The sequence below is a fragment of the Myotis yumanensis genome, unplaced genomic scaffold, assembly GCF_028538775.1.
Source record: "Myotis yumanensis isolate MYYU_CA2020_CCGP unplaced genomic scaffold, mMyoYum1.0.hap1 SCAF_10, whole genome shotgun sequence".
Lineage (NCBI taxonomy): Eukaryota > Metazoa > Chordata > Mammalia > Chiroptera > Vespertilionidae > Myotis > Myotis yumanensis.
Genome location: NW_027223761.1, coordinates 16,245,916 through 16,271,514, shown reverse-complemented (window position 1 = coordinate 16,271,514; position 25,599 = coordinate 16,245,916). Strand labels below are relative to the sequence as shown.

The 25,599-nt window shown below is 51.1% G+C and overlaps 1 protein-coding gene across 1 annotated transcript; it reads right to left on the bottom strand.

The window, feature by feature from the left end:
- Window positions 1–845: 845 nt before the first annotated feature.
- Window positions 846–25,599, bottom strand: CRY2 (cryptochrome circadian regulator 2). The gene is made up of 12 exons (XM_070427860.1): window positions 25,385–25,599; window positions 15,966–16,074; window positions 13,477–13,619; window positions 11,531–11,715; window positions 10,639–10,727; window positions 9,350–9,490; window positions 7,874–8,185; window positions 7,490–7,641; window positions 7,168–7,370; window positions 6,781–6,873; window positions 5,491–5,632; window positions 846–3,025 (listed from the first exon to the last, which is right to left on the bottom strand). The coding sequence occupies exons 1-11, from the start codon at window positions 25,597–25,599 to the stop codon at window positions 5,493–5,495; spliced, it is 1,782 nt and encodes a 593-aa protein (XP_070283961.1). The 3' UTR covers window positions 846–3,025; window positions 5,491–5,492.

Genomic DNA, 25,599 nt, shown 5'->3' with positions numbered 1-25,599 from the left:
GAGTGTGTGTTTGTCTCAAATAGGGGGCATCTCAGGTTAGGGGTGTGTGTGTGTGTAGGAAAACTCCATCTTCCAGAACATTTTTCTCAGGAACAAAGGTATCCTTTGTTCTTAGCTCCCGAGGCTAAGCCAAGGCCACATTACATAGAAGCCAGGAGAAGGGAGAGAGGGAAAGGGGTCATCAGGGGCTTCAAAGCAGAGCCAAGAATGAAACAAGTCCCAGGGTCAAGTCCCTCCCTTTTTCCCTTCTCACTCTATGCAGGGCAGCTTGTGATACGCTTGGTCCTTGCCTGAGCCCCTTCCCACAGGAAGGTGGTGTGTGGGCTAATGTTCTCACTTCCATTGGTCACAGGAAAGCCCATGAACACTGCACAGAGAGAACCACTCTGGTCAGATGGCATGAGACAATCAGCATCCAGGCCCTGGTCTTGGCTGTGGGCAGATCTCGGCCACCTAACCAAAGCCATCCTTTCTGCACCACACAGCTTTGGCTTAAGAGGTGGAGTTGAGGTAAAGGATGGACCAAGGGCCTGACTGATCCCCAGCCTGGGGGGTTTAAGCAGACCAAAGGCTGGGCCCATGCAGAGAGCACTCAGGAACCTCATCCTGGGCCTAGAGTGCTCCGTACCATCCTGGCTGATTGACCCCCAACACTGACAAAGATCTGGTGCTCCAATTGCTCACCTAGGAGTCTCCCCCTTCCACTCTCTCCCCAACCCCACCTCCCAGGAGCAGTGAGAGGCTCCTGGTTCCAGCAGAACCAAGATGGTCTGGCTTAAGGCTTCGCTCAGGCTCAGCCTTACTCTCCGTCCTCGGACCTCCCACAAGATTGACGACAGCACAGCTTTGCTCAGACAGGATCAGACGTTTATGAAACAAGTGAATGTTCACAAACTGTGGGAGAAACACACTTTCCCAGCAACAGAAAATCTCTATATAAAGTGCATTTAGCCTATGACCATCTCTTCCCCTGCTGGCCCTTGGATCAGGATTTGGGGCAACGCTCTGCAACAGCCTCCAGGGACACCTGGGCCAGGAGAGGGGAGGCACAAAGCCATCACAGAACTCCAGGCCATTGGGTACACCCTTCCCTCACCTCACTCTGCCCAGCTCCTGGAGTAGACCACTCTGTTCCACTGGGAATGGGCCAGCATACCAGGGATGATGAAGTAGGGGTACGTGGTCTGGCCCACGGGAAGAGAGCCATCATGAAATAGGCAGGAGAGGGGGCTCATCCTGATATGTGAAGGTGCTGCTAAATAAATATGACCTGGCCCTAAGCCCTCTGGCCTTCTCAGTTTTTCAGACCAGCCCTTCCAGGCTTGCTCTAGTCCCCTTCTGGCAACAGTCCCCAGTTCTCTTTCCTCCTGGCTGGGGCTTAGGGAAAGGTTTCGAATACACACCGTCACCTGTGCCCTGCTCCCCCACAGGATACGGGACAGTTCTAGTGAGGGTGACATACATACAACAGTTGGACTCTAGAGGCAGCTCTTTGGCTGAGCGAATCTCAGGAAGAAGCCTGTCAGTGTGCTGGACAGCTAACGGGGATGGGCCTGAGCCCAGGGTCTGGTCCCAGGACAGAGGACAGTGAGGGACAGGGCTGGGGCCCAGGGAGTTAACAGCTAGGAGGCTGGGAAAGGTCACAGGGAGGTAGAGGAGAAGGCCCAGAGGCCAGCTTAATGTTACATGTAAAGACAAAAATCCAAAGGAATTAGCCTCTCAGCTATGAGTGCACACGCGCGCGCACGCGCACACACACACACACACACACACACACACACTCATACTTTGTGGCTCAAGTACAGGCCACAGGGTGGAAAGAAGACTTGCTGCAGCTGACCAGTCCTTCTTCCCATTATTTTTCTCAAGACAGGCCTTCGACAGTGGGAGGTTGAGGTGGGAGGCACAGGCCACTCCTGGAATGTAAGGACTTTGTTTCTCTGGGTCAAGCCTCCCGCCTGCTGCTTCTGGTGTGTTGGATTGGTCTGCTGGGTGGGCTCTCTACTTAGACCTTAACCAACTGTGCCTGGCAGTCCCCACCCGAGTCCATCTGCCTGGGTCCTTGGCACCCAGCTCCCGGCAGGGCTAAAATGGCAGCTTGGAAGCGGATCAGTCCTGGGCAGGCTGTGGCAGCCTGCAGAGCAGACTAGAATGGCTCCCCTGGATGGGTGTCAGCTGGCCTCAATGGCAGCATTGTGGTGCCTGGAGTGTGGCCAGAGGAGCCAGGAAGCTGGCCTCCTCCTGGTGGAGGCCCTGGGTCTCCATGGTCAGCTCTGAGGCTGGCTCTCAGCTTCTAGGGAAGGAGCAGTGAGAGCTGGGTTACTATTTCTAACCTTAGTTTGGGAGCCCCACAAGGTGGATGCACTTCCTATGCTCCGTCTACAGTACCGGCGTGCACACAGGTACTGGCGTACTTCTGTACGATGGAAAGTTTACAGATCTGCCCACAGCCTTGTGCTCTGTCCTAGATGCCTGAGGGAGGGTCTGGAGGACCCAGTGACAGGGAATTTTTAAAAAAGAAAGAAACCAAGCCAGGGGACTGTGTCCAGGGTCAGGAGGAGCTCAGCAGGGCTCTGGCCGCCTCTAGAATCCCATGCTCTGGGTAAGAGCCAGAAATGTTGCCCTCCTGCTCCTCAGTCTGATGTGAGGAGGGAGGGAGGGAGGAAGGGCTGGGGGAGGGGCCGATGCTGGAGTCCCAGCTATGGCCCTACTTTTCTGTTTAGACAAGGCAGCTGGCTCGCAGGGACAGGTGGTGGCTGAAAATCACAGCCCTGACCTCTAACCTGGTGTCTGAAGGCTGAGGTGAAGCTGCTACAGGTACCTCTCCAGCCCAGGCAGTGTTCAGAACCACAAGAGTGTAAACAGATGCATGCACACGCAAATAGGCACACACTCCTTCCTCTGCACGCGCACACACACACGTTCGCTGGATCTGTCGATGATCAGCTTTCCTGCCGGTTGCTCTCTGCTGCCGTGGTGGCTGTTCGGGCACCCAGGCTTTGCTCACGGAGCCACAGCGCTGCAGCTGAAAGAGAAAAACAAGTGTTAAAAGGAACATTCAGGAGGCTGCTCAGTTGCCCAGGGACACAAGCTCCTCTGTCTGCTGCTCTGGGGATGCTCAGACTGAGAACTGGGCCACAGAGCCCAGGGACAAGGTTGTTGCTGGGATGCCACTGGGTGCCTGAACACTTCCCCTCTGAGGAGGAGAAGGAGGAGGAAGAGGAGAGGGAGGAAGAGAAGGCCATATGAGGGTCATATGAGGCCTTTGGGATGCTGCTCAGATATGACAAGGGCAGTTTCTGAATCGAGGCAGAAGTGGCTGCTGCCAGAAATGGAGAGTCAGAAAAAAATGGCTCTAAGAGAAATCAGCTGGTGACAGTAATTTTGAAGATGAAGGCAGTGGCTGTGTTTAGGAATTTCCACATATGGGTACCAGAACCCTGGTACTGTGCTAGAGGTTGAGGGGAGAAGAGAGGAGACACAAGGACTAGGCTGATGGACAACCTCCTGGACTGAGGCAAGAAACAGACACTGACCTCTACATCCCTGCAGTGTCACTGGGGATTACTGCCACGGCCTCTCAGCTGGCTCGCTCCCGCCCCATTTCCTCTGTGGGTCCCAGCCCAATGCCTGGTCCATCTTCCAAAAATGCCAGTTTTATCATTTCACTCTCCTGTTCCAAAAGCCTTTAGCTCCCAGAGAGTAAACCAAGAAATCACCCGCCTGACATTTAAGACACTCCATGATCTGATCCACCTATAACCTTATGTTCTTTTGAAATAATGATAACAATATCTATCTTCATTATCATTCTCCTCCTCCTCCTCATCATCATTGCTACCATTTCCTATGCAACACGTGTGTCTTATGCAACACTCCTGGCTGTGCACACTTCCTGGCTAAGAGAGCCCAACTTTTGTTCAGTGGGTCATGGGCGTGGGCCTGGCAAAGACATGGATCATGACTGGTCTACGTCAGTGAGTCTCAAAGTTCAGTCCAGTACAGCATCATCAACTGCTGGGAACTTGTCAGAAATGCAAATTCTAAGGTCCCGCCCCAAACCTACTGAATCAGAAACTCTGGGTGGGGCCCAGCAATCTGTGGCTTAACACATTCTCCAGAGGATTCCATTGCTCACTCAAGTTGAAAAGCCAATAGTCTAAACTAATCTAGATAAAAGCAGGATTGGGTGACTTTTTTACTTAGTTCTGGCTCTTGAGACCAATGTGAAACACCGGGGAGGGTATTCTGAGAAAGCTTCTATTTTCTTGATAAAATGAAGAGAGGCATCCACACTACATCACATTTATATGTCTTATGCTCCCCTTTCTCACACACCTGTTGGCAACAATTTCATGCTGAATTTCAGGCTTACTGAGCAACCTTGATCTAGACATTTAACCTCTCTGTTCTTTGGTCTTCTCACCTAAAAGTCGGAATATCAGCCTGGCAAGTTTCAGATTTGTAAAATGGGATGAAGTTTGCTTAGTATCACAGGGCTAAGAGATAACTGAGAGAGCGGTATCTAAGGCTGCTGGTGCTCCTTAGAACAAGATAGCAAAAATCTGTCCACCAGCAAAGAGCCTGGTGGGGCAAAGAGCACAAACATCAAACACTTGCTGTCTCACCGCATTCAAGCCTGGATGCTCAAACCAGCAGGCCCTGCCCAGCCCTGAAGCAGAGGGGTTTGGGAATAAGAATCAATGGGCTCCATGGAGCCGATCACCCTCCAATCTCATGGTGCATAAGGAACAGCCTGAGATGATGACTCAAAGAGGACAATAACTTACATTTCTCCAAGAAAGGCACAAAAGGCTCTTCCTGCTCTAGGGAAGGAGGAAGCAGGTTTGCTTTTTAAAAAAACAGCTTTCAGGAGGTTTCCAAGAAAGATGAATGCTAACAGGAAAGCACAGAGCCAATGCCATGAGAAAAGTGAGAATGGAGGAGTGGCTGTCAGAGGCACAGAAGAGGGGAGCTGGGGCACTAGTCCTTGGGGGGCGGGGGGGGGGGGGGCAGGGAGGGCGGGGCGGGGCTGAGTGAGCTTCTCTTCTGAAGGCCAGTGCTGCCCTCCCCCGGCCTGCCTACAGAACGCAGCCTATGGGGTGAAGGCAGAGGGGCCTGGAGCATCCTCAGACCCTGCCACAGGGCCAGTTCTCCCACAGCTTCACATCCGGGTCTCTGCTTTCTTTTTGTTAGATTTGACTCACTTTGAAAAGTAGAAAGAGCCCCTCCTCCCCAATTTTCCCCCCTTAGCTGGCAAAGAAAGAGCTTTACTTTAAAATTTCCTTTTACATTTTAGAAGGTATAGAAGTCAGAATGGTAGAATTTTTTATCTGAAATCCTAAAAAATCATGCAGCTCCCTCGCACCAACTTTTAATCTAGTTTGCTGGGTTTTAGCCTTCAGTTAGAAGGGAAGTAGTTTTCCACACATACCCCCACCGCTCTCCCACCTTCCCTCCTGAAGCTGAATGTCAGTAGCTGCCACTCACTCTCAGACATCCCTGCTCGTCAGCTCCGTGGCGGGCAACTCTGCCACCCTGGCCCGTTTGCTGAGTTCTTCACCAGGCGGCTCCTCGGCTGCTTCCAGTTTTCGCTTGGGGGATGCTGGGCCACTGGGGAGTGGTTTGGGGCCTGTGGGGAAGCAGATCAAAGTGTCACACAGGCTGTGTGTAGAGCCAAGATGACCTGAAACGGTGTAGTGGTAGCTCTTTAGGGGCAGGAGCCTGTCACCAATGCAATGCGGCTCCTTAGGCCTAACCCCTGACCTGCCTTTCAGCAATGACCTCGCCTGGAAAGGTTCAAGGAGAGCACGACCAGGCCTGCTGGCAGCAGAGCCAGCTTTTGGGCCCCAAACCTCCGGGCTCCAGGCCTGATTTGGCCTGTCTGCTGTCCTTGCTCTGAAGGTGAGGAATTCCCTCTGCGACCCTGGATGTGCCTCCTGAAGCAAGAATGAGCAGTGCCCTGGCCCAGCCTTGCTGAGCAAACTAGAAAAGGCCCCGGAGTTCTTGCCAATCTCACCTCATGGATCTTCACCCAGAGCCCAGGGAGGAAGATAAGAATGCGGCAAGTCTGTCTACTTCTCTCCTTTCCTGGCACCACTGGGCCATGCTGCCACCGCCTGCCCTCTAGCCTCCCTGTACTCACTCCTGCCCACACTGTCCCACCACAGAGCAGGCAGAATGAGCTTTGTAAAACATAAATCAGATCACACCCCACCCTGCTGACCATCTGTCAGTGCCTTCTCAGTGTGTTGATGACAATCCGAATGCCCCTCATGGACATCAAGCCTACACAATGCTGCTCCTGCTACATCTCATCCGCTTCTCTCTCATTCCAGCTCCTCACTGCGGACATGCCAGCCGCACTGGCCTCCCTACCTTTGTTTCTTGAATGGACTAAGCTTGTTCCTATCTTGTTCCTATTTCTTGCGTTTCCCTTTTCTGGGAATGCTCTTCTCTGTTCTTGGAAAGGCTGGCCCTCTCACTACTTGATCCCTATTCAGAGATGCGCTCCCTGATTACTCCGCTCTAAGCTAACCTTCAGTAACCCCCCTGCCCCAGCCTCTCTCCTATCAGGTCACTCAATTTCCTTTACCCAGAAGCACTGATATCTGAGATGATCTGCATGGCCCTTTACTCTGTCTGCCCCAAGGGCACTAGAAGCTCCACTGGGGCACAGATTCGTTCTGGCCTCTGTCATCAGCCCTCAGTGACGGAGCTGGTGGTGGTCCTGAGTGCCCTCCGGATGGGCAAGGCCGAAACAGGCCAGCTGCTACTTACCTGCACCGCTCATGCTCCCGGTCTGGCTCAAGCTGGGCTCTGCCACCGGGTTGCTGAGGTCTTCCATGCAGGACGGGACAGATGCCAGCAGACCTGGGAGAGGCAGGGGAGCCATCAAAATACACTCTCATAGGACTGCAGAGAGCTGCAGGGGTGAAAAGAAGGTGGGGGGGGTGGGGTTCTGGGCCATGACACTGAGGTTCCACCTCTCCCCTGACTACTCAGAGGCCTGATCCAGCCCAGCTGCCGTCAATGTAACAGCCTGGAAGACAGCACTCAGTCTCCCTGGACAAATATCTGGAAATCCCTCCCTAGGCCCCCCAGCCTACAGGTGCCGCCCTTCCTTTCAGTGACCTGGGGGCTGGCAGGGGAGTAGGGGCTCCTTACAGAGTCCCCGGTAGCGAGACAGCTGCTGGTAAATCTGCTTCATTCGCTCAATGTTGAGCCGGCTGGTCTCGGCATGGTTGACGATGGGCCGTGGGTAGTCCACACCGATGATGCACTTGGCTGCCTTCTGAATGGACTCTGGGGCATTCCAGGGCTCATAGATATATCGAGAGGGGAACCCCTTCAATTTGGGCAGGTATCGCCTGAAACACACACACCAGACAACCCATCAGAACACCAGACCCTCCGTCAAAGGGTCAAGGGTATCCCATCCTAGGAGGCCACAGTGGCCAGTGGCCAGAGAGCTGGTCTACATCCTCACCTGATGTAGTCGCCACTGGGGTCCGTGCGGCGGCCGAAGCCCACAGGGCAGTAGCAGTGGAAGAACTGCTGGAAGAAGGCGCTGCAGGACAGCCACATCCAGCTGCCCGCGTTCACGCTGAAGTCTGCGTCCAGGAGCAGCTCATCAAACACCTAGATGGGCGGGTGGGACTTCAGCCGACCTGGGTACCGACTGCCATGGTTCTCCCCAAGCCACCACATGCCCCGTGGAGAAGAGCCAAAGCCCTTTTGCTGGACAGCCCCATCTAGGCCCTCTGTGCCTGCAAGGAGGACTTGGAGGGGATATCCTGGACCCAAGGATCCCACCCCATCCCCCAGCCCAGAGGGGGCTGCCCTTGGCCGGGCCCCACGGAAAGGCACTCACCCGGACCCCGCTCTCCCAGCTGACCCAGAGGTCCCCGCGGGTGAGGAAGCAGGCCACGGCGTGCCGGGCCAGGTGGTGGATCCAGCCCTCCTGCCTCAGTTGGGTCATGATGGCGTCAATCCAAGGGAAGCCTGTCTTGCCCTCGGCCCACTTGGCCAGGGCCTCAGGGTTGCGGTCCCAGGGGATCTGGATGCAGATGGGGTTCCCCTCCATGCGGTCAAACCTGGGGTTGTTGGTGGCTGCCGTGTAGAAAAACTCTCGCCACAGGAGTTGCCCAAACAGGGAGAGGGGGGGTGAGCTGTTCCGCTTCACCTGGGGTGGGAGGAGCCGGGGACATAAATGCTTGCCCAGCTCTCATCACGTGTCCCCAGACCTCTCCCACAAAGGAATTTGGAGCTACCATGAACCTGGTTGCTCCAAACTCCCTAGACTTGTGAGGGACTATCCCCTCCCAAGCATGTCAACCAGCGGGCCTTGAGTTTGACATGCTTGTGATGCACACAGTGTGCCCACAGGCTTAACCCAGGACCGGCTGTGCTCTGCTCTGAGCAATGAGAACGGCTGCGTAGAGGTGGGCAGTGGAAAAGGATATCACTGACGAACTCCGCACTAGGAACCAAACTCCCCAGACTGGCTCATAATCCTCATCCTCAGGGGCCCCCGTGTGGCTCTGCTTTCTAGAATGTCAAAGGGACTTTCTCATCACCACGTATAAAAACTGCTCAGTCTAGATTTTGGTTACATAAATTATATATAATAGACTGGATCTGGGGCCATGAGGAAATTAGAAGATCAGACCTCCAAGCAAATCATGATTTTCATAAAATCATATTGCCCGCTAAACCATCAAAGCCACCCTGTGCCACAGAATCCTGCTACTGGCCAGGACGGGGCAATGTGAAACAACGCAGATGCTGAACCGTTGCTGTGCTGCCCACTCTCTGTCTGGGGGCACTACTGCAGGATCTGCCTACGGTCTGTATGGCACAACCTGCATGCAGCCCTCCAGGCCATCTCATCACTGATGGGCAGCAGCCACTCCTGAACTTCCCCTGTTGATGCTCTGGACACAAGCCCAAGAGGGCCACTGTGCTCTTCGGCTGAGGATGGGCTCCAGCCTCGCCCTCCTGCCTCCTCCCCGCTCCCTGCTCGCCCCTGTCCACCTGCTGCCAGCAGATCTGCCACCTCTATGGACACACTGAGGTTGGCTTTCTGCCTGTCCTGTTCTGGCTGGTAGCCTGATTTTATGTGGATCAGCAGTTTGGGTTGTGCTCGGCTCCGCAGGTTCTTGAATGCGGACTCTTCCCCACCTTCTCTGACACAATGCTCACGTAAGCACCTCCAGGATCCACAAGCCAGGCCCCACCCCCAGGACCAGAGGCAAGGCCCCTTTCTAGGGTGACTGAATGGCCTGGAAGGCCCTGATCCAAGCGGCTGCAACTGGGAGTGGACGGGCTGCCCTCACCGAGTGCTCACCTTTTTATACAGGTCCCACAGGCGGTAGTAGAAGAGGCGGCAGGAGAGGCAGCCAAAGCGCAGGTAGGGGCTGAGGCCTGTGGGGCTGGCCAGTAGGGAGTTGGCGTTCATTCGGGGTCTCTCATAGTTGGCAACCCAGGCCTGCATCGAAAGAGAAGGAGAAGAAAGGAAAGACCTGATGTTACAGAGGGAAAAGCTGAGGCACTAGCTGGTTAAGGTCACAGCACAGAAAGCCAGGAGCCAGGACTTGAACACTGCGCACATTTCACCCCTTCATGATAGTAGAATTTTCGATGGGACCACCATTAGGCCAACCAATGAGGCCCAAGTTCTTGTCCTGACTCTGCTATTTAACTTGTGGGATGATGGTGAACAAGTTTCATTCCTCAGCTACATATCTATTAAATGAGAACACATTTCCCACCTCCTGAGGATTAAATAAGATGACAGACATGAAAGAATTCTGTAGGCACAGAATGGTCTGTGATTAGAAGAAAGGAAAAAAGGCTTCCACTTTACATAAAAAAATATTCCACTCATGTCATAGGGCTGCTGAGGCTGCGGCTGCATTGCGGCCACCCAGGGACCAAGTCTATAGACGAGCTGCAGGGAGCAGGAAACGAGGAGCTGACTGCTCTGTCATGAGCACCCTGGTGCCAGGTGCCAACGTTAAGGAGTGCCTCTGGGACCTTGGCCCCTCTCCTTCCCCTTGCCAATTCCCACTGCACTGGGAGGTGCGCCTTCGTTCTCTATGTCCAAGCAAATAGAAATCCATGCCCTGAAAAGGACGCAGCAAGAGGTGGGGGGCACATACACACAAAATAAATAATCTCATGGACTTTCCTGATCCAATACCCTCTTAGGAAGGAGAACATGTCCACAGATGAAAGAAAGCAATCTAACAAAAGTTTTAGAATCACACAGAACGAGATCTTACTCTACCATTTACTATGTGACCTTAGGCAAGTTTCATAATCTCTCTAAGCCTTAATTTCCTAATCTACAAAATAGAAAGCTGAATACCTACCTCATAGGGCTGTTGAAAGAGTAAAGGGGATAATGCAAGCAGGTACTTAACCCAGATGTGCTCAGCCTGGTGCCCAGCAGGTGGTAAGCACCCAGGAAATGGCAGCTGCTGTTATTGCTGTCCTTGCTATGGCCAGCAGGAAGACTTTTTATTTTTCAACCACTTTGAGCTAAGAGGCACCAAGAGACATGAACCTACCCCATACTCCCCACTGCATGGGTGCCAGCATCTGAAGTGCTGGGTCTCAGAAAGGGGACCATACCTTCCGTTCCAAGTGCTTGTCCAGGCGGGCCAGAGCTTCCGTCTCTCCTCCTTGCCAAACAGCGGGGCCAAGTCCTTCAGTGGGGAACCCTACAAGGGGAGGAGCAGGTCACAGGATTGGAGGTCAGCCTTGCCAGTGTTAGCTCAGCAGGTCTTGGCACATTGGTCTGCTCTTTGAGCTTTGCAAGAACTGAACTGTGGGTTCTTGATGCTACTGGGGCTGAGGTAATTCTTAATGTTCCAGTGCTTTCTAGGTCATCCTGGTTCTCTTCCCACTGTGACTTTTCCCTCTCCTCTCCCTTGCCTTCCCTTCCCAGCTACCCTTCCTCCCAGGCAGATGAGACAATCCTGGACTACTCGCCCTTTCAGGTTCGCTGACAACAACTGCAGTATTCAGGTGAGAAAGCTAACTTTGTTCAGATAAAAAAAAGGGGGGGGGGGTTTGAGGAGGAAGGGGAAAGGGAGAAAGGATATTGTAGTCAGTAACTGGAGAGACTGGGAGACCCTCCCCTTCAACAGAAGCAATCTTAGCTATCTTGGTTTGAAAGCCCACTGATGCCAGCACCAGACTGTGCCTACATCATTTGAGAGGGAAAAGTACAAAATACAGAAGCATGAACTAGAAACATTAGATTATTTATGAGTGGGAGGAAAAAAAAGGAAAAAAAAAGATTACTTATGAGTACAAACAGAAAAAAGACCAGAAGGACATATTCCAAAATTAACAGTGGTTATCTCTGAGTGATGGGAAATAGTGATTGATATCCCCATTTTCATTTCTCTGTATTTTCTAAATTGTCTATAATAACATGCATTACTTTGACAAAGAAAGAAAACACCAATAGGTATTTTACAAAAAAGGAGGTGCTGGCCTACGAGGCAGAAGCACGCACCCAGCTCCTCCAGGGAGGGCACGCCGTAGGTTTCGTCATGGTTCTCCTGGATCTCAGCCGGGCAGCTCTCCATCTGATGTCTGGTCACGGAGGCCACAGGTTTCTTGGGCAGCTCCATGCGGCTGATGATGGCCTGAAAGCGCTTGTAGGTAAGTGGTGGCTTCTGTCCGTTTAGCTCGATGATCCTGGGAATCCCAAAGCACACTTAGCATCACTCACAAGGCCTTTCATTTCAGGTCCCTGCCCCCAAGATAAGAAGAGCTCAGTCCTAGCTGGTTTGGCTCAGTGGATAGAGTGTCGGCCTGTGGACTGAAAGGTCCCGGGTTCGACTCCAGTCAAGGGCACATGCCCGGGTTGCGGGCTCCATCCCCAGTAGGGGTTGTGCAGGTGGCAGTCGATCAATGATTCTCTCATCGTTGATGTTTCTATCTCTCTCCCTCTTCCTTCCTCCCTGAAATCAATAAAAATATATTTTAAAAAAAAAAAAAGAAGAAGAGCCCAGACTTCAAAGGCTTGGAGGGTGCCTTTCGTTATCTGCTCATAGGTCCTAGCCCTAAGTAGGAAGGAGAGGCAAGGGCAGCTATGCCTCCATTTTACCGAGAGGGAAATGAAGCCCAGGGAGCTGGAGCAGGTGCCTCAGGTAATGGAGCAAGGCAGGGCCAAGCTGGGACTCAATCCCAGGTTCCCTGGTTGACTCAGTCCCCACTGGCCTTCTGGATACTCGGCCTGGCGATCCAGCCAGGGGAATCCCCGCGGACCTTCTTCTCTCTCCCCGCAGAGCAAGCCTTTGATAAGGGCTGCAAATGTGTTCCTTTGTGGGACAATCATTTCCCTGTTGGCCCACATTTTCTAGAACAAAGAAGTGCAGAACAGCCTCCCCTCCCTAAACTGGAGACTGGGGCCGGGGTTATTAATAGCACAGCTAATACTTAAAGGGTATTTTGCAGTTTACAAAGTATTTTTTCACGAACAAGAGAAACATAGCTGTACTCGGGTAATAAGAAAAGATATAGGAGAGTGGAGAATTGAGGCTGTTTATATAAAGATGAATTGGGATGGGTTAGAGCCAGATTCCCGGGGCTATTGTTGGCCAAGAAGCAGCTTACGCAAACCGCCTGGCTGGGTGAGTTCATTTCTCAGTCCGGCTCTCTCTCCTCCTCTAGTGGAGATATGAGGCTGGCTGTGGGCCCTGCAGTACTTCCCCACTCCTCCACACGTGGCAGGAGGAGGAGTTCCACACCCTGAGAGCTCAGCTCACGTGCAGAGCTGTGTGACCCACCTCCTGGCAGCTACCCACTGGGTTGGGGAGAGGGAGGTGGGGAGAAGCAGTGGCTGCCGGCTTAGCAGCAGCAGCAACAGCAGCAGCAGGAGGGTGACAACTCTGCCAGGGCAGGGGAGGAAAGGGTTTCCTCCTCGAATCTCTGAAAGCACAGAGGCCTGTCCCCAGGGAAGGAGGCCACTCTAGTTATCAGCTCCCTGCAGGGATCTCTAAATGCCTGACCTGGAAAACCAGATAGTCGGGGGAGCCCAGGGAACTTGTACTGGGTACAGAAACTGGACCTCTAAGAACAGAGATCCTATGGGAGGGGTAACATTTAGGGTCCACTGAGGTCAGAGGGCAGCCTTTGAGGAGCAGGACTGGAGTGGGAGTATGAGGAGTGGATGGGACTGGAGCATATTAGGAGCAGGTCCGTGAAGACCTTCAGTGGGGATCCTCACCGCTCCATCTCTTGGGCCTAAAGAGCCTCTTTGCATCCAAGTCAGGTAAAGCTCTCTGTGACCTGTTCTACGAACCCAACTCTGGTCCATTTTCCTCTAGCTTCTAGAAAACTCCATACGTCATGCGTTAGGTGGCTCTATTGCTACACTGCCCTGAGTTCTGCTCAGCAAGGGCATAAATCACCAACACCCACAATTGGTAACCTGCCCCTGGGCCTATCTCTTACCTGTCCAGGTCATAGAGAGTATGAGAGTTCTCAGTCACCACCTCCACACCGGCCTCCTTGGCCATCTTCATGATGGCTGCATCCCGCTCTTTCCCAAAGGGTTCAGAGTCATATTCAAAAGTCAAGCGGGTCACCCCCCATTCCTGTGGAGAGAGAATCTGTTACACGGAACACTGTGTGGGGAGGAGGGGGAAGCTGGGCACTGGGTGCTGGGCGCTCAGCTCCGTCCTGGGAAGGAACAGAGCGAGTCTGGAGACCTGTCAGAATGGGCTGCAGAACACTCTGGGGACAGTGATTGGAACTGGAAAGTAAACCACCTGAGGTTCACAAGGTGTGAGGACAGGCCTTTGAGGCGAGGCTAAGGGCACAGCACCATGGGAGCCTGAGGCTAGCGGTCTCTGCAGAGTCAGGAGAGGTGGGTGCCCTGTGCACTGGCTGTGTCCTTGCGGTAGGAGAATGCAGCAGGAGGCTAGAAATACACTGCTTTCAGGGGAGCCCTGCCCCAGCAAGAGGCACTGACTCACTGGTGGAGACAGAGGAGGACGGGATTGCCTCCTCCCCCCTGCTCGGCAGGCCTTTCCCAGAGCTCCTCCCAGCCCTGCAAACTTCTGGCCTAGTTTTCTTGGCAGACCTGTACTATGTGTAGTGTCTTAATGGTTTCCACAGCAACACTCCTGAGGCCAGCAGCAAACAGCTAATAAACTCCAGCTCTCAGAGTCCGGAAGGAGGAACAAGCCTTAGTCCAGAGGTCACAGAAATCAAACCAGACAGGAGGCCATGTGTTAAAAAAGAAGGGAATTCTTTTCTAAGTATTCACTTTTTTTCTGATAGAAATTTCTAGATTTTCTAGCAATGCTGAAAGAAAGCTGGCCCTGTGAAAGGTAATACAGATAACCCATAGAGCATGCAACTAGCAAAAAGAAAACTATATTCTAACCAAAGTCTCTAGTCATGGTGTATTAAAACTGTCAACCCCTTGGGGCAAATGTCCTGCCATGCACAGGCTGGTCTGGTCCTGACTCAGTCCTGCCTGGGGTGTGGGTCCCGAGCAGGGCTGGTTATCCTTGTCCAAGGATAATAGCACTAAACATCTATGAAGCCCTTACTATGAGCCAAGGACCAGGCTTAGCAGTTCATACAGATTACATTGTTAAATACTCATTACCTTGTGGATAACAGTAAAGTCCTATTAGATGACACCTTCTCCAAGAAGCCTTCCTTGACTTTCTCCTTCAATATGATTCTGCATCCTGCCCTTTTCCATCACAGCGTTTATTATATGGCAGTGAGGTTGCCCATTACCTGTCTGTTTACCCCATTAGAGTGTGAATTCTCAGGGCAGAAACCAGGCTGTCTCATTCATCATTACCCTAGTGCCTAGTATGGGGCGTAGTACATAGTAGAAGCTCAATCAATATACTTTGAATGACTGATCTGTGTCTCTGGGCTGTACTAGGTTGGCCTTGGAGGTGCTGGGAGAGAGGGGGGCAATGCAGAGAGAGAGATGAGTGGCAAATGTTTAACGGTGTGGATGTTAAGAACACAACTTGGAGTCACAGAGCCTGGGCTCGAATGCTAGACCACCACTTCCTAGCTTCATGACTGTAAAGTTAGTTTCCTCAGGGAAACTATAGGAGGGATAGCAGCACTTCCCTCTTAGGGCTGCTGTGAAAAATAAGAGAATTAACGTATGTAAAGCACTTACCTAAAACAGTGCCTGACTCATAGTCAGCCCTGAACGAAAGGTGGCTATTCCCAGCACTGCGTGCTTTCTATGTGTGCATTTGTGGGGAGGTGCAGGGAGGTGAAGTGAATGATGAAGTGTTTACTGAGCTGCCAAACCTTTCCTCCTGTCTTGTCCCCCAGAAAGAATAGGGAAGGAAGTTGGGTGGAGAGGGGCCTAAAAACAACGAGGGTGCTGAGGATGAGGGGAGACCCCCTAGAGCCCTCTGTCATGAGTACTTCTGCCTCTGTTTGGACTTTAAAATGAGCTTTATAAAGGGACTGGGGGAGAGGGGGAAGTGGGCTGGCTACTGATACAGCAAACAGGCCTGTGTGTTACCCACATGAAGATGTGATCAGCCACTTACCCAGGGGAAGCAGGGAAGCTCCCTCAGAAAGGCTGACTCTTTTCCCTATTAGCAGAGCAAAGAAAGACAGGAAACGCCCCTTGCTGAACAGGAAACCTCGCCCTCAGACTCCTGGCGTGGGAAGAGCCCTAATAAATCTTGCAGACTTGAGCCAAGGAAACATCCAGGGAATCATCGGGGGTTGAATAATTTGCCACATCCCATGTCTGGACTGAGCTGGGAACTTTCCAGCAAGACACTGGTTACAGTGAATTTTTTCCTTAACACGGTTTCATTCTGTCGGCAAGCTGACCAGCCCTGACTGTTTCCATTTCCTCGGTCACAATATCATCTCATTTAGTTTGGGGGAAACCCGGGGAGCGGACTCTCACTGTCTTCTCTCGGACTCTGCACACGTACCTTGAACAGCCTTGGGAACACGTCCGCTGGCTGTCCCCGGACTACAAACAGGCGGGAGTTCAGTTTCCTTAAACTTGTATCCAAATCTTCCAGCGACTGAAGTAGGAACCTGCAGAGCCCACAGAGGCCTTGTTAGTGGTAACATCATAAAGAGTCGCTCTCTCTCCTAACAAAACAGGGAGACGCTGGCCCACTGTTTATGCCAAACAAGTAGCATCATTAATACCAGGACCCAGAAGCCTAGGGTTTAGGTCAGCAGTGATATGGTCGGAGATCAACTGAAATCCTGGTTTTGCCACTTACTAGCCGCATGACTTTAGGCAGTTACTTAACCTCTTTAGCTTGTTTTCTAACCTGCAGTGTGCAGTTGATGTTAGTGCCTATCTAACATCAACTATAGAATTGCTAAGAAATGAAAATCAAATAATGCATGAAAACATATAGGACAGTGCCTGGCATAAAGAAAACCTGGGTTAAATGTGAGCTGCTTCCGCTCTTGTTGTTTCTCTGTGATCAGAAGCAAGTCACTTCTTCCCTCTCAGCCTCAGGCCCTGTGTCCACTCATCACAGGGCTATGAGAATCAAAAGGGAGACAAGATGAGAAAACCATCAGAAAAACAAGTGCAATAGTGTGGTAGGGAAGGCTGAGGTCCTATTAGCAGAGTCGCATTAGCTCTGAAAAATCCTACCTACCCGGGTCCAACAGTTGCCCTGCCTTCTGTGGTCATGCTTTGGGCTGCGTGCATGTCTACTGCACAGCCCCACAGCCTGGGCGGGGTCCCCACTTCTCAGGGTTTTGTTTGGCAGGTGGTTCACTCTCCAGGGCTCTGGCCACCAGGTTCTCATCCAGAGGGAGAAGGCCATAGAAAGTACCCCTTTATAGGATATCCTCACATGCTTTCGGGGATGGAGATTGGGTTGGGGTAGGGAACTCCAGATATTCAAGTGACCTAGCCTGAGATCTGGATCATCAAGGGAAGGGGAAAGAAAATTAGCATTTGTTCATGCTTTCAGTGGTTTCAAGATTGTTTTATTATACTTTTATTAAAAATTTATTTATTGTTGTTAATCCTCACCAGAGGATATTTTTTTCATTAATTTTTTTATTTTAGGGAGAGTGGGAGAGAGGGAAAGACAGAGAGAAACATAAATGAGATAGAAACACATCACTGGTTGCCTCCTGCATGTGCCCAGACCAGGGTCTGAGCTGGGGAGGAGCCTGCAACCAAGGTACATGCCCTTGACTAGAATGGAATCTAACCCGGGACCCTTTGGTCCACAGACCAATCCAGCTAGGGCTAAAGTTTTTTTATATGACCACAAAAATTTACTAGCTGTTCAGCTGGGCAGAATCACCTTTCTGAGAAATTCCACCAATACATTTTATAATATGTGTTTCACTTTTAAATAAAATGAAATTAACATTTTAAACAGATAGCTATTCATATAGTTCAAAGTTCAAGGCACAAAAGGGTACAAAGTAAAAAGTTCCTCCCCCTGAGTCCCTAGGAATTTAATTTCCCTCCCCAAAGGTGACCAATGTTATCAAATGTTATTATATGACTGCTTTGCATTGTAAGTGTGTTTTCTTTTTAATTCCCTCAACACATTTTGAAGGGAAATATTATCCTCACTTTAAAGATGAGGAAAATGAGACACAGAGAGGGTAATTACTAGTAATTTGCTTAAGATCACAATTATTAAGTGACGGAGCTGGGATTGGAGACTACAAGTCAAACTGTTTTCTTCTCTGTCCGCCATTTCTAAGGCTTCTTAGTGGCACAAACACTGCTCCAGGGACGGAGATTCTGCAGGCCCTCATGTGTTTGGAGTCCCTCTCTCTGACAAACACAAACCTGACTACAAGCATTCTACTGACATTCTGATCTTCCTCGGGAACTAAGCCCTGGAGAGTAAACCACTTGCCAAACAAAACCCTGAGAAGTGGGGACCCCGCCCAGGCTGTGGGGCTGTGCAGTAGACATGCACACAGCCCAAAGCATGACCGCAGAAGGCAGGGCAGCTGTTGGACCTGGGTAGGTAGGATTTTTCAGAGCTAATGCGACTCTGCTAATAGGACCTCAGCCTTCCCTACCACACTATTGCACTTGTTTTTCTGATGGTTTTCTCATCTTGTCTCCCTTTTGATTCTCATAGCCCTGTGATGAGTGGACACAGGGCCTGAGTCTGACAGGTCAGACTCCTGCTATCTACCCCTTAGCATCTCCCACCCATCTCTGACAACAATGGGAATCGCCAGATTTTATTTTGAGCACAGCAAAGCCCTGTGCCTCTAGGCCAGCACATCACATGCCCTAACTACAAACACGGCGACTGCTCCCAGGCTGCCAACTAGAACCCGCCCCACTGCTGCCTCTGATGTCAGCAAGCAACACTCCCACAGGGTGAATGCCACAGGCCCACATTCCAGCAGGAGCTGAGTCCAAAGCATCATGCTAGACAGAGAGCATGCAGAGACGCCCCAAGGGCTTGTGATGGGAGACTGATCCCCAAGGGGTTGCGACGGGAGACTGGCTGAATGGTGTGTATGCAAACCAAAAGCTCTGCCTCTGTGAATTTCTGTTTTTGAAAAGCTGACACCCTCAGAAAGGAAAGCTGAGAGACGAGTGACGCACTTGCATTGGCCTCCTCCCAAACCTCACCACTCCTCTCAGGAGGAAAATAAGAAAACCATGTACACAGCCTCACGCCACCTGAAACCTGGGCCCTGACACACAGAAAGCCTAGAGATAACTGGTGACACATTACACAATTACACAACCCCAGGACAGACTGTCCTCCATCTGGCTCCCAGGAATGTCCTTGCCATGCACTCTGGGGGCCTCTTCCTTCACAGTGCACCAGGTCGCATAGGACTTCCACTTGAAGCTGTAGATAAGGCTGACACGCACAGTTGAAAGCTATCTTCTAGCGCCTTCTATAGAACTTTATTTCTAAACTTCATGCACTAAAAGAAGAGATTCCTTGCAATATCTCTTAAGTATAGATAACCTCATGAGAATCCTTTTCATCTTTGACAAGAGATATCTATAGCTGAGGCAAGGAGCCGAAGGCCCAACTCTGCCAATAATGATAATAATAGCAACAATGGCCGAACCGGTTTGGCTCAGTGGATAGAGCGTCGGCCTGCGGACTGAAGGGTCCCAGATTCGATTCCGGTCAAGGGCATGTACCTTGGTTGCGGGCACATCCCCAGTAGGGGGCGTGCAGGAGGCAGCTGATCGATCTCTCTCATCGATGTTTCTAACTCTCTATCCCTCTCCCTTCTTCTCTATAAAAAATCAATAAAATATTTAAAAAAAAAATAATAGCAACAATGAACATTGAAGGAGCATTTACAATAAATGAAGCACTATTCTACTTGTTTTACATACACTGCCTCATTTTACAGATGAGGAAACAGGCACCAAAGAGATTAAGTAATTTGCCCAACTCACACCTAAATAAATGGCCGGAAGTCAAACCCAGGCAGTGTGTCAGCATCTACCTTCTTACCCACCAGGCTCCGCTGCCTCTTGCCAGGACTCCCTGCCTGAGCACTGACGCTACACCGCCCAGGACCTTTGCTCCCAGACCCTTGCTCCTCTGAGGATCAACATCATGACCTACCCAGAAGCTTGGTGAAATGCAGACTCTCAAAAGCTCCATCCCAGACCTCCAGGATCAGATTCTGCATTGTAGCAAGATCCCTGGTAAATCCTTTGCACGTGAGAGTCTCAGAAGCACTGTTCCAGAAAACAGAACCTTACTCCTGGCTCTGTTTATAAGTTGACTTTCTTCTCTTCTCATTTGTTTCTACTAAACTTTCTCTCTTTGAGATCCTGGTTTCTGCCTCTGCTTTGGCATTCTAGAAATATTATTACTTCTAACTCCCTCTCTCACCAAGCCCTGCAGGGCTCCTCCAGGAAGGGAGGCCTCGGGATACCCCCCCTCCCCCCCCCCCCCCTCCCAGGAGACAACAGGCCTCTAGGAGCCCCGGCCTTCAGGCAGCCAGAGAAAGAGAAGCTGCAGCTATAGCACCCCCTTCGAGGCTTGCCAAGTGACAGCTTTGCATAACACCAAAGGAGCCCCGAGCAGTGCTGCTGCTGGACAAATGCTCATTGGGGCAGATGTACACACAGAAGCTTGAGCCTTTTGTGCTCCCCTAGAGCCCTTCTCTCCACCTGGCCAATAAAGTTTCTCTTTATTTCAATGAGGGGGTGCTCTAAAGAAAACTGGCCTGGGCTGTGGAGATGGCAGTGCTTGGGCTGGTAGCTCACCCTTGGCAGCTCTGAGCTGAGCTCACATGGCCAAAATTCAGGGCACACGGTCCTGTGTGAGCAGTTAAAGCTCACCCTTCAGATCAGACAACGTGTGCAACTGAATTACATTACATAAATGCTCTGGAGCCAGGGGCAGACAGCACTGGAGAAAACCAAACTGGCCTTTCCAAAAATACAGAGAGGACCCTATAATTCATGACTCCATGGGGCGAGCCCTTTAGATAAGGCAGGCAGATCCTTGGGCTGAGAATGAGACAAGCAGATATTTAAGGAAGGCCTTCCTAGAAATGGCGGATTCTGTGCTGAGGAGTATTTTATTTGTTAATAGGAGGAGAGAGGATGATAGTGAATTCTTTTTTTGGCCCAGGTCATCCTTGATCAAGTTTCTCTGCTTTCAAGGTTAACTAACTACGATGATATCATAGGCTCACTCAACTTGGATAGAGAGAACATTAATAGACATTAATTTCTCCTAAGTAAGAGAGGGTATTAACCCCATAGAAAGGATAACACAAACAACCCATATCACGGATTGATCCCTAAGTATCACGCAGGTAAAAATATATTTATTCTTTCCTAACTTCAAAGAGAAAGATGAGGATGAATCTTTTCATCCCTTGGGCAAATGAAAACATTTCCTCAGCAGCAGAACCTTAAAGTGACACGCTCAGTACCAGTGCAAACGGCTCAGAGAAAAACAAATTTCCCAGCCACGGACGATGGCTCCCAATCCCCTTCCTGCTGACTGAATTCTAGGGGAGAACCACCCACGTCGCTGACAGCCCAGCAGCATTAGGTCCCCGTGCTGGGGAGAGAGACACATTGTTCTCACCGGCATTCTCGGGCATTTGCAGTTTACATCCTTTATTAATTATTAATTCTGAGCCGTGTAGGCTGACACTTTATTTCTACCAACTCCCTCTATCCCAGTAGCCCCTGAACGCAGGTGCGGCACAGAGCCAGCGAGAAAACGACTTAAATAAAAAGTGAGGTGAATTGTGCATTAGGGAGAGAAGGTATCTACAAGGGCCTATTTTGAGTACCTATTTTTAAGTCTAGAAGCTGCTCATACCCCATCTTTTTTTTCCCTTTCTTTTGTTCTCACTGCAGTACCTCCTTCCAGATGCATGGCAAAGGGCTGCCATGGTTGGGTGACTCAGTGGGTCGGAGCATCATCCTGGACACCAAACGGTTTTGGGTTCAATCCCTGGCCGGGGCACATAAAGGAAGCAGCTAATAGATGTTTCTTTCCCCTCTCTCTCTGTCTCTCTCTCTGTCTCTTTCCCCTTTCATCTCTCTAAAAATCAATAAACATACCCTCAGGTGAGGATTAAAAAATAAAAAGGCTATAAAGGACTTAGCCAACTAGTGCTCCACAAAAGAAAGTCCTGAGACACATACAGCTACAATTAGCTCATAAACTTCCCACTACCACCAAGGCAAGGAGTATGCTGGTCCTTTCCCTATACTAATAAATATACATATTTCTTGATTGCCTGTCTCGGTCTTCTTTTACTCTTAGAAAGTGCCATTCATGGTTATCTTAATCTGATTCATTTGCCCCAAAATGCTGTGAGGGAGGCAGTGTGGAAGGTGCAGGAGGACAATAGAGATCACAGATTGTGCCCACCCCCCCTAGCAGATGGTCCAGGGCCCACCCTTTCTACGGAGGCTTCTCAGAGGCAGCAGCTGAAGTGTTTGCAGAGCTAGGACGTCACGCTGCAGCACAATTCTCCCAGACCACTCCCAGATCCAGAAACAGCCACCGGAAGATTCACACACTGCAGTTATGCAGAGGTGCTGCTGGCTCCATCACTCCCCCAACCCCCAACCATGCGCATAAAGCAGCCTGCAGCTCTGCCCTCCATCTGATTATGGGAGCAGAGAGTGTGGTTAGGTGGGAGTAGGAGGAGTGTTTCCAGGCCCAGGAGCAGTGACCATATTTGACTTGTTTTGTATTATTTCACTTGTTTCTTCCGAATGCCAAAACTAAAGCCTTCCTGCCAGTGCACTGCGACATTTACCAAGTTGTCATGCTCAGGTTTGTGGTTTTCTAGCCCAGTGCTTCTCAGGCCTTGCCCCACAGGAGAGCCTTAAAAACCCCTGTGCCCAGGCCATCACCTAGAACCGTGGTCGGCAAACTGCGGCTCCCGAGCCACATGTGGCTCTTTGGCCCCTTCAGTGTGGCTCTTCCTAAGCCTTAGGAGTACCCTAATTAAGTTAATAACAATGTTCCTACCTATATAGTTTAAGTTTTAAAAATTTGGCTCTCAAAAGAAATTTCAATCGTTGTACTGTTGATATTTGGCTCTGTTGACTAATGAGTTTGCCGACCACTGACTTAGAACAGTTAAGTCGGAACTGGGGGAAGAAGGAGCCCAGGCATCTTTTAAGGATCCTCCAGTGATTCCCATGTGCAGCAAGACTGAGAACCACTGCGCTAGTTCATCCCCTATTTTTATTTATTTCATGACATTTAGTTCTACTAAATTACGGTTGTTTACTTGTCTTCCTCCATTAAAATGTCGGCTCCGGACTCTGGACACCACAATGCTTGTTCCCTGCTGTGTCCTAGTAGCATCTAGAGCAGTGTCTGCTACTCATTAATTGCTCAAATAACATCTGCATTGCTGCTCAGCCTCTGACTTCAGGACTGGACTCAGGCATCAGCTGCTATACCCTTTTCTCTTTTCAGTGGCTGGAAAGCACAACCACAAAAGGGTGACCCACAAAAATCCATAAATACCTTATTCCTAGCAAATCTGAATTTAATTAACAAGTTTTTGTTGTTGATTTTTTTTTTTTTAAAAAGTACTTTTTTTGGTTTCAGAGAGGAAGAGAGAGGGAGATAGAAACACCAATGCCGAGAGAGAATCATTGATTGGTTGACTGGTTGCCTCCTGCACCCAGGCATGTGTCCTTGACCAGAATTGAACCCAGGACCCTTCAGTCCACAGGCTAACGCTCTATCCACACAGCTAGAGGCTGTTGTTGATTTTTAACCTCCACTACCACAAAGGAGCAGGCAGTCCTATGCAATGTCCCCCACAACCCAATAAAAGAAGAAACTGCTTTGTGACAATGTAACAAGCAGGTAGCCTTATTCTATTGACTCTGCTCTGGCTGGCACACTGCCACAAGAAGACAGGCACAGTCTGAGGCTTGGTTTAATGTCCATGGTAGGGATGCCCATTCGAGGATGTTTGTCAAACCCAAGCTCCTACCTATGGAAACTGGAGCAGAGGCAGAGCAATAGGGCAGGTGAAAATGGTGTGGGCAGGCTCCCCACGGGACTGATTTTAGTCATTCCCTCTACATAAATGGGCAGGAGGGGGCATTTCATAGACCCACTGCGAGGAGCACTTACTCCCTTGGAAGGGCACACACCCTGGGAGGAAAGAATGGTGTGCTGAGAGCCACTGTATCCTGGGAATAACCCTGCCTATCAGTGCAACAGGGCCACCAGCAAACATCCCCCCCGAACAACGCAAACAAACCAGATGACTTTAAAGAGAGACTGGTACACGGTGTCTCAACACTCCTTGGTTTTCAACACTAGTTACAGGGAAAATACATCTACCTCAGTTACTCCTTTCCCATGATTCTGTGGAGTCATCAAAGAGGGCCTTTGATATCAGCTTTGCTGCTCCCTAATCTTAGCAATCAGTTGTTAAAAAGCTAATCCACAGTGGCTTAACTGTCCTTTAAAATCAATCTAGCCGAAACCGGTTTGGCTCAGTGGATAGAGCGTCGGCCTGCGGACTGAAGGGTCCCAGGTTCGATTCCGGTCAAGGGCATGTACCTGGGTTGCGGGCACATCCCCAGTAGGAGATGTGCAGGAGGCAGCTGATCGATGTTTCTCTCTCATCGATGTTTCTGACTCTCTATCTCTCTCCCTTCCTCTCTGTAAAGGAGGGAGGAAACGGGGGGTGGGGGTGGGGGGGGGGTAAAGAGGGGAGGGGAGGGAGGGAGGGAGAGGGACAGAGAGAGGGAGAAACATCGATGTGTCACACATCAATTGCTTGCCCCCTCTGCACACGCCCCTACCTGGGCTGGGAACCTGCAACCGAAGTTCATTTGTGCCCTTGACCAGGAATCGAACCTGAGACCCTTTGGTCGGAAGGCCGAAGCTCTAACTACTGAGCAACCGGCCAGGACTGGTTCCTTTTTTTCCCTTTTCTTTTCTTCTAGCAACCTCCTACTGCTCTCAAGCTCAGGACACACTGTGCCTCTAACTGAGCATGCCCTTGAGTTGTTTATAATAAAGGGGAGACCAGCACTGGCCCTATTTAATGCTAAGCCAGAGTCTCTAGACCAGTGGTTCTCAACTTTGGCTGCACATTAGAATCACCTGGGAATCTTTTTAAAATCCTGATTTCTGGGCCTCATCCTCCGGAAATTCTGTTTCTTTGTTATGGGGTGGGGCCACAACATTAGAAACAAAGAAACAGAATTTCCGGAGGATGAGGCCCAGAAATCAGGATTTTAAAAAGATTCCCAGGTGATTCTAATGTGCAGCCAAGGTTGAGAACCACTGCTCTAGACACCTTCAGCGGCAGGACAGTCTTGGGGGAAGGAAGCCAGGATGGTGAAAGGACAGATTCAAACAATCCAGAGGCTTGGAAATGACCTCCAGGAGTCCAGCAATGGGCTCTCTACTTGAAGAATGCAATCATCTTTGTGCCATAGATTCAGAGACCCGACCCAACCCTCACCCCGTAATTCATATCTCCTTTCCTCCCCTCCCTGGGCACGAAGAGCCCCGTGCCCCTCACTGGCTACAGGACCTTGGGCAGGTAACTCCGTGTCTCTGAGGCTTAAGGTCTCATCTGCACAACGGGAATCATGACCCCTGTCCCGCAGGAATGTCTGCGGCCCAGAGAGGAGGACACACAGTGCGGGAGCACTTGTCGGAGGTCCAGCCCTGGGCCGCCCGGGCCATCGGCGCGATGACCAACTGCTTCCCGGTCCCGGGTTCTTCTCTGGAGACCGGCTCCACCTCCCGGCCCCACCTCCCCCAGGTGGGGTCTCCCGGCCGGCAGTGGGAACTGGCGGGCAGGACCTGTCCCTCCTGGGGAGTCCCAGAGGCTAGGCTGCGTCCCTCCGAGCCCGCGACCCCACCCCGGTCCCCCTCACCTCCATCTATTGATTCCGACCGAGGAGGAGGCCGCGAACCAAGGGTCGAGGATGTAAACGCAGCGCACACAGCGCGCCCCGCGCACTGCCGCCAGCAGCGCCGGGTTGTCGTGGAGCCGAAGCCCCTTGCGGAACCAATGCACTGAGGAGGCGCCATCTGTGCCGGCCGCCGGGGCTGGGGCCGCCGCCGCTGCCGTCACCGCATTCGCCGCCAT

What these genes read in the sequence shown, in the direction of transcription:
- CRY2 (XM_070427860.1), bottom strand. Translation starts at nt 25,599, where the DNA reads ATGGCGGCGAATGCGGTGACGGCAGCGGCGGCGGCCCCAGCCCCGGCG. An exon ending in GCTGGGAGAGCGGGGTCCGG is followed by an intron (nt 7,642 to 7,873) that starts GTGAGTGCCTTT and finishes CCGCCCATCTAG; the next exon opens with GTGTTTGATGAGCTGCTCCT. An exon ending in CGGGAGCATGAGCGGTGCAG is followed by an intron (nt 5,633 to 6,780) that starts GTAAGTAGCAGC and finishes GCTTCCCCACAG; the next exon opens with GCCCCAAACCACTCCCCAGT.